This window comes from Dendrobium catenatum, unplaced genomic scaffold, assembly GCF_001605985.2.
Source record: "Dendrobium catenatum unplaced genomic scaffold, ASM160598v2 fragScaff_scaffold_1272, whole genome shotgun sequence".
Lineage (NCBI taxonomy): Eukaryota > Viridiplantae > Streptophyta > Magnoliopsida > Asparagales > Orchidaceae > Dendrobium > Dendrobium catenatum.
The window spans coordinates 486,456-497,883 of record NW_021319734.1 but is presented as its reverse complement, the minus strand read 5'-3'; the positions used below and the strand labels follow the sequence as shown (position 1 = coordinate 497,883).

Genomic DNA, 11,428 nt, shown 5'->3' with positions numbered 1-11,428 from the left:
GGATTAATATATTCTTTCTATAATTGGTGTACTTGGAGTTTGAATGACTAATATGTTGGTATTTGTACTTTATGGGACATGATATTATGCATTCTTACTTCGCCCTAATTATTTAATTTAATATTAGATGTTTTTATTATATGATAGAATTACGACTTTTTTACTTGCAAAACTTAATTCTCGAGTTACGCAATTCTTCGCCGTGGAGGCTTACGCCTCACACCGCCTCGCAGGCTTACGCCTCGCCTCACGGGACGAAAAAACGCCTCGATGGCTTATTTACAACAATTTTTAAACAATTCTCATTTGAAATGCAAGCTCGTCCTACATAAAATGAACAAAAAGAGAGCTTATTGGTTCCACTGTTACTTCACTTCCACGCCTCAAAAACCCTTGTCAATTTTCCTTCTCTCCCACTACGGTTAGGAGGTCTCTTCTCCTATCCCTGTCCGTCTTTCCTCCTCATCATCACAGTCCGCTTCCCTTTGTCGGCCAAAGCAAGCAGCTCTCAGGCCTGCTCCCAATTCAGCCTCAACCCTAAGCCACAAAACTCAGCATCCAGCCCGTTTCCTGCAAGTCACATTCAAACAAAAGCCAAAAATCCTTCCTCAATCTCACGTCCAAAAAAAGCCCCAGCACCTACTCCTCCGCCTGTGAGCCTCCAGTTCACCAAAAGCCAAACTCTTCTTCACGTCCGTCCAGACCTTCTTCAACCGTCTGCTCAACTAATCAACAATACTCTTCACGAGGTGATATCAATACAGGAGTGATGAACAGCTTGAGCTTTAACTTCCTCTTCTTGATGGGTTTCAAGCTGCAAAGGAGTGTAAGTGTATTTGAAGCTACTGCAAGATTTAGAGAGAGAGTAGCAGCTTCAGTTGCAACGAGAGAATATCAATTTTTGATAAGGTAAGCTGATGGCGAGAAATTATAATTGCGCTCTGATTCCGGAAATCCCACCTATTGTGCCGTTGCCCTTCAGCTCTGAAATCTAAATAACCAATGGGTAAGGAGAATGGTTCATATCAACATGGTGTGTCATTGGCCATGTCGACTCTGGCGAAGTAAAAAAACTGCTGGGCATCTCATCTATAAGCTTGGTGGGATTGGCAACGCTGTGATAGAGAGATTCAGAGAAGGAAGCAGCTGAAATAAACAAGAGAACACTCAAGTTATGCTCAGGTCTTGAGACAAGTTGAAGCAGAAACGTTAGTGTGAGATCACGAGCGACATTGCTCTTGGAAGTGAGACCACCAAGTACTATTGCACTGCTCATTGATGCTCCTGTATCACCTTGACTTTATTAAGACTATGCACAAAGCACCTACCAGGAAGATCTTGCGTACCTATAGTTGATTCTACAATGTATGGTTTTGAAGCAAGCGATCTCAAAGGTATGGACCAAACATTCTGAGTATGTATGCTCTGTGCTTGCCTTCATTATTGGTGTCAAGCAGATGAGTTGCTGCTGCCAATAGATGATGCTTGCAACCACACCCAAATGCTCCAAGGGTAGTTATCTGTTTAGGAAAATGTTGCCTATTGCATGTTTTACAGTTCTTGTGAGTGCAAAAACAAGCTTACTATAGTTTTGATGATCAAAACATTATTGTTCAAATGTGTAGTTATCTCCTAACATTTTTTGGAAGATTGTATTTTGTCTCTTGTGTGTTACTAACATTACAGGGAAAAAGAACTCCAGACTGCGAAGGACTTCAATAAAAGATCAGCATGAGATACCTTAAATTTTATGAAGCTTGCACTTGCTTAAAATCAAATTGAAGGGAGTTGATTTTAACCTTGATGTGAATAAAAAAACATGCACACACAAATAAGGAGATCATATTAATTTTTGTATTGACGTACTACGGACGAATTTTCCGTTATCAGTTACTTGGACTGAGGTCAGACAGTTATCTCCTACAGAGCATTTGGGAACGAATAAGGAACTTGCCTCTAAAAATTTTTCTTCTAAGTCCCTATTCGTCCAGGACGAAAATTATAAAATATCGTACAGGCGATTTGCTCTGTAATATTGCCAGGATTTATGTAGAAAATTTTCGTACCAGGACGAAAATTAATATCGTACAGGAGAATCCAAGTCCTCTGTAAAATTTTCGTCCAGACGAAACTATAAAGGAGATATTCGTAATTTCATGGAAGAATCAACGATCAGTCTCGTCTGCTTAAAAATTTTCAGTTACCAGACGAAATCAAATATCGTACAGGCGATCAGTCCTCTGTAAAATTCTCGTTAGTGCCTGCGAATAAATTTTCGTGCTCCACAAAACGATTAACCAGACTTATATGAGACAAGTATCAATCATGTCCCATCACTAAATGGGTCTTCAAGGGAATCTTCTCACCCCTTCCTCCTCTCCTATAGAGTCCAATGTCTTCCAATCAAAGCATGCACTCATGAACAAGTAGACTAACACTAACAACTATTACTAAAGATGATGAATAGAACAATATGCCGGACTGCCGGGGGTCCAAGGGGGCGCTGCCCCCTGGCCGGGTTCGACCTGCCTGGTCTGGTCGTGGGGTCAAGGGACAGCGCCCCCGGAACAAAATTTTATTGTAAGAGTAATTTTGAAGTTCTATTTGTTTTTGAAGTTCGTAAGTTGTTTTTATGGGAAGATACCGAGTGGTACCGAGCATGTTCCTTAGCAGTACCGAGCATGTACCTAGCGGTTCTGAGCATTACCGAGCAAATACCTAGCTGTACCGAGCATGTACCTAGCAGTACCGAGCAAATACCTAGCTATACCGAGCATATATTGAGCGGTACTAAGCATATATTTGAGGCGTACGCCTTAGCCAGAGTTGCGCAATTGCGCCTCTGAGGCGCGCCTCAGTCCAAGTGAGGCGTATGCCTCTGCCAGGAGAGGAATTGCGTAAGCCTCGAGGCGGTTTTGGGTCAAATTGCGCAGTGGCGCGCCTCAAGACGCGCCTCTTATTGCACAATTTTAAAGTCAGCTGCATTGGATTGACAGGTTGATGAAAATTCTACAGAACACAGTAATGTGATTATGACATTAAGTTGAGTTTGACATTTTCCTTATTCGGCATCTGAACTTTGTTAACACTTTGCCAAGTTAAGTGCTATATTAGTACTCCATCACTTATGTAATTAATTTTGAATGACAAAACTATATTAGTTAAGTCAAAACTGCATCGATTTGTGTTTCCTCGTTTTGCATGTATTCTTGCCTCATTCTACGTGTCAATTTTGCCGAATATCGAAATTAGGTAAATTGATAGTGCATTCAGGGTATTGTCAATGTTCCGGACACAACGACGCAGTCCGTTTCACAATCGGACGTCGTTTGAGCAGTGCCGAGAGTAATTTATAAATGGGTCCGCCTCGATTTGCATGCACAACCTCAATTAAATGAATTGGTTGTGCATTTAGGGTATTTTCGGTATTCTGAATACAATGACGCAGTCCGTTTCACGATCAGACTTCATTTGAGCAGTTCAAGGATAATTTTTTACATGAGACCGTCTCGATTTGCGTGCATAATCTCAATTAAATAAATTGGTAATGTATTTAGGGTATTTTCAGTGTTCCGAACATAACGACACAGTCCGTTTGTCAATCTAACGTCATTTAATCAGTCTCGTGTTTTAATTTCTGGTGTCAGTCATCTTTTTTGACCGATCTCATCTGGTTCGACTTCGAGGGGCCTCGACCTAGCAGAATTCGACATCCTGATCACAACGACGCCATCCGATTGGCAATCAGAGGTCGTTTGACCCTTCAAGTGACGTGTGGCGCCAAGGCTCATATCGCTTTATTCATCAGTTTGGGTCCTTTCTCGTGTGGTTTGAGATATAGGGTCAATAAACCTAAATGAAAATAAAGATTTTTTTTTTTAATTGTCGTATTAGTAAAATCTAAGTTAGAGAAACTTTAAATAAAATGAAGTGTGAAAAAAATTATTAGACTTGATGATATTCTAATAGAGGTGTGGAAATGCTTTGGAGATGAATGAATTTCTTGCCTTATTTTACTTTTTAATATTATTTTGAAGACTAAAAAGATGCTAGATAAGTAAAGAATGAGTGTGTTGATTCCTATTTTTAAGAATAAAGGTGATGCACAAGATTTTACGAATTATAGAGGAATTAAGTTAATGTGTCAATATTTTAAAACTATGAGAGAGAGTTATGGAGCATAGGTTACGACGTGATATTAAAGTTTCTAAAAAACAATTTGGTTTCATATCAGGTAGATCTACTATGGAAGCTAGACATTTATTAAAAGGTTTTATGGAGAAGTATAGATAGAATAAGGAGGATTTAAATATGATATTTATTGATTTAGAGAAAACATATGATAAAGTTCCAAGAGAAGTGCTATGGAGAGTTCTAGAAAAGAAAAGGATTAATAATCCTTATATTCAAGTCATTAAAGATATGTATGCATGTGCTGTTATTTGTGTTCAAACACAAGGTGGTTTGACCAAGAATTTTCCTATTTGAGTTGGATTATATCAATGATCAACCTTAAGCTCATATCTTTTTGCTTTAGTCATGAATGCTCTTACTAGACATTTGCAAGGGGATGTAACCTGGTGTATGCTTTTTGCTGATGATATTCTTCTTGTTTATAAGATTAGAAAGGGAGTTGAAAGTATAATTGAATTATGGAGATCAACCCTAGAGTCTATAGGTTTTCGTTTGAGTAGATCTAAAACCGAATACATAGAGTCTAATTTTAGTAGTAATAGATCTAGTGGGGGGTTGTGAATTTCGACAATCAAGTCATTAATAAGAGTATACATCCTAGATATCTTAGCTCTATTATTCAGAGCGATGGTGAAATAAATGGGGATATTATTAGTAGAATTCAAGTTTGATGATTGAAGTGGAGGAATGCACCGAGCTTGTTGTGTGTAGAAAAGTACCCCTCAAACGTAAGGAAAAATTCTATAAGATGGTGGTGAGACCTACAATTTTTTATGGTGCAGAATGTTGGCCATTGAAAGAGAATCATAATATTAAGTTAAGTGTTGCAAAGATGAGGATGCTCAGGTGGATGAGTGGCTTTACACTTAGAGACTAGATTCGAAATGAGCATATACGTGAAAAGGTTGGTGTAGCTTCTAGTGGAAGATAAGATTAGAGAGAGTCGTCTTAGATGGTTTGGCCACATAAAATGGCGGCCTTCCAATGATCTAGTTAGGAGAATAGATGTATTAGATTTTGCTTATATTAGGAAAGATAGATGTAGACCTAAACCGACTTGGTTAGAAAAGATTAGAAATAACCTTTCTTTATTAGATTTAAATGAGAATTTGACTTTTTACTTGACACAATAAAGAAAAAAAACTCATGTAGCCGGCACCACGTAGTGGGATAATGGCTTGATATTGTTGTTGTTGTTGTTGAACATTTAGAATGAAGTGATCACGGCTAGTGGCAGGCGAGAGAACCACTAATGGGCAGACTCCTTGAAGGTGGTAAAGAATAACCAACACTTCAAGGCATCCGACTCAAAATATGAGACATGGTAGGTAGGGTTTGACTTGTCTCGGTATGATTTTGGATTGGACATTTTAAACATGGAAGGTGGTCTTGCCTTGGCAATCTCCCTAGAAAATGCAATGGTTAGTTCAAATTTCCTCCTTCGCACTCACCGAGGTGTAGGTTTGTACTCTTCATCATTGGTGTGACTATAAGTATTTTGGCATTGGGCTTCAAACTAAGCGCTTTGTTCTTTGACCTTCATCGACGAGTTGTCAAGTTAGATGATCCTTCTAGGGTACTCTCCATTGGTGCAGTCCTCCACATTCTCCCTATTGTATCATAGATTATCTTAGTAAATCTCTCTTCTATTTTCATCAAGTCATGAAAAATAGTGTAGGCTTAGTTCTCAATGTTCAATGGTGATTTGGGGTTTCTGGTCAAATGCATTAATCTACACTTACCATACCTTTGATGATATTGTTCTCAAATTTTCCCGTGGATGACATTTTACCTTATTTGCAGGTGATGGATGGATTAGAGCTAGAAAATTCGGTGAGGATTGAGCAAGTATGGAGAAATAATGAAAGGCTTCGAGTGACACTAAAAATTTTCCTATAGCATCCAAAATTAAGTACTAAAATATGACTGATTATTTTTTATTTATAGGACTAATAAGGCTACAGGGAGGGTTATACCTAGAATAAAAATAGAAAATATAATATATAGTTTGAATGTTATGGACTGACATAGGCATGTGACCCACCTAGTTGATACCCATGTGGATCCCTGCCTTTGACATGGCTCCCTCCTAGTTGAGTGTCCTGGATTAATCTTGGGGGTGAATATTTTTGGGTTAGTTTTCGGGATCTAGCATTTAGAGCAAGTCTGTGAAAGGGGTACTTTGGATGCAAGAGTGAGTTCTTAGAGGAAATATTTAGATCTTTGGGCGAGGGGAGTTCCCTTGGATGGAAATAGCCATGATTCGAGAATGGACCTAGTCAACAAAATCATAGCCTCGAGCTTTTGAGCTATGTTTCCTATAACCAGTTCGTGGATATTAGCAGTGTAGATAGCTGCTGCTTTGCTATTGTGAGTGGCTATCAGTGTGTAGATTGGTTTGGAAGCATCCTTTGACAAAGCTCGTCGAGGATGATGGCGCCTTGGGATTGAGCTACCAAAGCTAGTGTTCATGCCATGATGTAAGCGGAGAGTGAATGTTGATCTATGGATTGGCACCAACCAGTATTCTGTGAGGTCACGTTCCCTTCAATTGATAGCCTTTTTGGCGACATGACCATTTCGACAGAGTTCCTTAACCAGGACCTATTAGGTATCTATGGATTATTTGGATAGGTACATATGAGTATACAAGCAGGATAGACATGCCACTTTGACCATCCTGCTAAAGTGTATGAGTTTATGCTGTTTTATTTTTATATTGTAAAAACCAATCAAAGTGTGCTAGTGCGGATGGCTATTCTTATCCTGGCTTTGTCCATTTGTATTTACTCTATTTCATTTTTCAACCGAAGCAACCAAACCTGACATGACATATTATTAGTTTACTTCTTCGCAAGTTGAATTTGTGTCATTTTTATATTTTTCCTTGTACTATTGGTGTTTTCAAGTAATTGTGATCTGTTCTCATGTTGCTACTTTTTCCAGCCACTTGAAGTGTTCAATGGAGTAAAAGCTGATTTCTTTTATACCCCTTCATTTTCCGCTGTCCCCACGAGCAAGTTGAATGTTCCTTGCTACTTCTACTTTAATGCAATTTGTGCCAAAGGAGAGCAGTGCCCTTACCTTCATGATACCTTTCCTACTCAAAAAGCTTCAAGAGTAGTTCCTGAAGCAGCTGCTAATTGTCCTCTTCAAAATAAAATATCCAGTGGTGATACTGGACTAGCATCAGTAGAACTTCCAGCAGAATCCTTGGTGCTGAGCAAAACGATGGAGGTTTCCCATCAGGCAGTTCCTAGCTGTGCACTGGAGGAATTTAGCCCCTCGATACAGTCCATATTGCCCGAATGTGAGGAGCCAGCTGACAACCCGATTCAATCTGTTGAGCTTTTGGATCATAATGGTCAAATTTCTCCTTATCAGAGTTCTGAGGAAATTGCGAAAGAGTGCGTCGAGCAGGAATTAGATAAGCGATGGGAATCTTCACCAGAATTTGATGTACTTGTTGATGGTGGTTCAAAGCAATTGGCCTATGAGGAGGATGTTGATTATCAACTTGCTCATATTAGAGAATCTGAGTTATTTCGCAGCAGCTTAGTCGAGTATGATTTTGATGGCCCTGCTTGTTATGACCATATTGGTTATCCTGAAGGACTTAACGAAAAGTTTGATTACATCGATGATATTTATGCTGCTGGTTACTTTCAGCATAGCTCTCATTTACCAAGGGAAGAGATAATATTTGAGCCAATGCATGACGATCATCCGAAACAGAAATTGCTGCGTAGGGTCCATGAATTGCATGCCAGAGAAGATGCTGCTTTGGACCTTCGAGAACATCTGAAGAAGCGCAGGAGGATTGATGGTCGCTGGCTACCCTTCTATTCTAGAAAACGTTGCTGGTCCCATGCACTTCCTAGGAGCCAGGAACAACTTACAAGACGTGGAATAAATGGTTCGATACACTGTAGGTGTGCTTCACAACGAGGGCGGTGTATGAATACTTCTTCAAACGGTGACACATATCATGATAGGCAAAGGTGGCAACAAGTTCAATCAGGAACTAGCAAGTTCACCCGTTCCAAACATCGGGAGAGGGAAAAGAGAAGACAGAAAAACTCTCGTATCACCTCTGAGGTTCAACAGAGCTATGCTCCTGATGCAGAGAAATCTGCAAAAGTTATTAGTAATGGTTTTGATGGACCGAAAACTCTAGCCCAAATCAAAGAAGAGAAAAACAGATCCAAGGCAGATTTTACGAACTATCAGGATTTTAGACCTCAGCTTCAAAGGCGTCAAGCGACCGTGGACTTTGAGGGACCAAAACCTTTAGAGGAAATTCTTAAAGACAAGAGAAGATTTGGAAAACCTCAAGATAGTATGTGGGCAAAGTTGGAGCACGTTGATCTAAGTTGCCAGGTTAAGTATAGGACAACTGGAGCTGAAGTAAATGATCGGCATCTCGAGGCTACTGCTGGCAAGCGAAATAGAGAATTTCTTAATGGCTATCAGATTAATGAAATTGGTGGCTATGGCGGTAGTGACAATGTTGATGATGATGATATCTTCCGGACCAAGCTGGTTAACGTACTTTCTCATTAGGGTCTTCGGGTGATCTCACAGGTTTTTTCTGGGTTCTTATTGGTGAAATTCAACTCATTTCTTCTATCATGTAGGTGATTTTTTATCCTTTAGGTGATTTTTGATATAGTATAATTTTGAAGACAGTGTAAGTTTAGGTTTCCTAGTGTTACTACTAGCTTCCCTGTTTGGCGCTCCCTTGAGAATGAGAGTTGCTTCTCGTTGAGCACTGCTACATTTTCGGCATCTGTGCTGTTTGCAGTTTAATTTTGTATATACTTAACGTGCAGTTGGAAGTTAGGGGTGTCAATCTTTGACCCGACCCGAAAACCTGACCCGGACCCGACCCGGAAAATCCGGGTTGAACCCGACCCGTTTGATAAACGGGTCGGGTTCGGGTTCGTATATTTGACCCGTTTGAAAAACGGGTCGGGTTCGGGTTGACCCGGCGGGTTAACGGGTCAACCCGACAACCCGTTTATTTTAAAAAAATTTGAATTTCCCACCGTTTTCAACCGCTGCCTGCTGCCCGCGCTGCCCAGCCTGCCCCGCAATGCCCCGCAAGCCCCGCGGCCTCGCCCCGTCGCCCGCTGCGGCGCTGCCTCGCCCCGTCGCCCGTGGTTCCGACTTCCGAACGGACCGAACCGGCGAACCCTATCGACCTAGGCGCTAGCGCAGTCGCGCGACTCGCGCGTTGGTGCGTTTCCGAACCCGCAGCCTCGCCCCGTCAACCGCGGCCGAAAGCGGAAAGCCCTCGCGCGTCGTCAACTGCAGCCGGGTTACGGGTCATTTCGGGTCAACCCGGCAACCCGGTCAGGTCGGGTCCGGGTTGAAATGTCCGACCCGTTTGCAAAAACGGGTCGGGGTTCTGGTTTGACCCGTTAGATCCAGGTCGGGTCGGGTCGACCCGAACCCGACGGAGTTGACCCGAATTGACACCCCTATTGGAAGTTTAATTTTGTATATACTTACAGAGAGAAGTTACTGGGTTTTGGAGTTGCGTACTATTAGCAAGACTCTGTGCCTGCACCAATCTTATATTTTTTTCAGTAATTCTCTATCTTTATTACATTGAATGTGATTGTGGTAGTACGTCTGATGAATGCAAAGACTAGGCTGGGACGGCTTTCTTACTATTTTTCAAAGCAACTTTTTTAGCACAAAATTTTTAATATATTATATTAAAATATGCTATAAAGAGCATAAAGAAAGCTGTCCCAAACAAAACTTAAGAGTTCATTTGGGACTGTTGTAGCTGGTCAGTAAAGCAAGTTGTAAATTATTGTCCCAGAAAGCTGCTTTTTTAAAGTTGAGGTACATAATTAGTAAATTTTGTTTGGTTAGTATAATTGCTAAATTGCTGTTTTGCTACTGTATGATAATAAGTTACCTTGATACTCTCATATATATATATATATATATATATATATATATATATATATATTATATATATTGCATTGAAAAAAAATTAAATATATATTTTTTGAAATGTATATGATAACAAATTAATAATTCTGAATTAAAATCAAATAATTTTATCAAATATTTTATAAGTTTATATATCAAAATACTATAAATTTTTAACTAAAATTTTCTCTATCATATTTCAAAATAATTTATTCAAAATTTAGATTCTCCATTTTTACTTTATAATAAAATATTTTTTATAATAATACAAATATGTTTTGGTTTATTTTATTTAAAAATTATATCAACAAAATGCTTAAAGAGAAAAATAGGAGTTCAGTTGGTCCGCCGTATGCGTGAAAAGGAGGGGTAGAGTAGAGCGACGAGAACTGTAAAACCGAAAGAAAAAAATCCTAAAATATGCTTTTAATAGTAATTAAGTAGTAATAAATGATATTAATTAAGTATTAATTGTACAGTCAGTGGGGGCTTGTGCCACCAGGGCCTCCATGGTAAAATCGCCCCTAGGTCTATTGCTATGTGATTTTAGTTACTGTAAGCGATTGATGCTAGTCGACTGGGGTGCTTCTTCCATATGGAGTTTGGTATTTGTTGGCACCTTCCACCTCTTGATTCGATAAAGATAAATGTGGATGCCTCTTTGTTGGATTCGAATATTGCAAGCATTGGAGGCATTGTTAGAGATCATAAAGGTAAATTTCTTTTTGATTTTGGGAAAAAGAAAATGCATTGGGACATAAATCAGTTGGAGATGGAGTCTATTTTTACTTTGAAAGAATTTTTACGAGATTGGATGTTTGAAAGTAAAGATATAATAATTGAAGGTGACAACTACAATGTGGCCAAACCCTCAAGATTCTATGATGAAATCAACATGCAAAGCTCACAATTCTGTTTCAGAGTTGTCATTTCTCAATGGCTTTAATAAAGTTGTTTTCCATTATATTTCAAGAGAATGTATTAAAGTAGCCGATTTGTGTGCTACTCTGACTTTAGAAAATAGCTTTTGTTTTGATTTATTTTCTTCTTTTGACATTCCTTCTTCTTTGTATAGTCTAATAAAGAAGGAATGTGATAGTTGTTTCTTTTTATAGTTTGTAATAGGTCTTTGTTTTCTTAAATGCAATTTGCAATCTCCAAACAAAAAATAAAAAAAAAGCGATTGGGTCTTGTATTAAAAAAGCTTCTTTCCCACGTTGACATAATTATGCACTGCTCAACAAAGGAGAGGATATCAAATTGAGCTTAATGAAATATGATTACT

The 11,428-nt window shown here is 39.2% G+C and overlaps 1 protein-coding gene across 2 annotated transcripts in view; it reads left to right on the top strand.

Annotated features, from left to right (window-relative positions):
• Window positions 1-9,003, top strand: part of LOC110113068 (zinc finger CCCH domain-containing protein 34) — a 43,621-nt gene extending 34,618 nt beyond the window's left edge. For both annotated transcript variants that reach the window (XM_020845493.2, XM_020845491.2), the window contains one exon: window positions 7,141-9,003. In XM_020845493.2, coding sequence (XP_020701152.1) covers window positions 7,141-8,757 — 1,617 coding nt within the window. In that variant the 3' untranslated portion in view covers window positions 8,758-9,003. The remainder of the gene's footprint in view (window positions 1-7,140) is intronic.
• The last annotated feature ends 2,425 nt before the right edge of the window (window positions 9,004-11,428 follow it).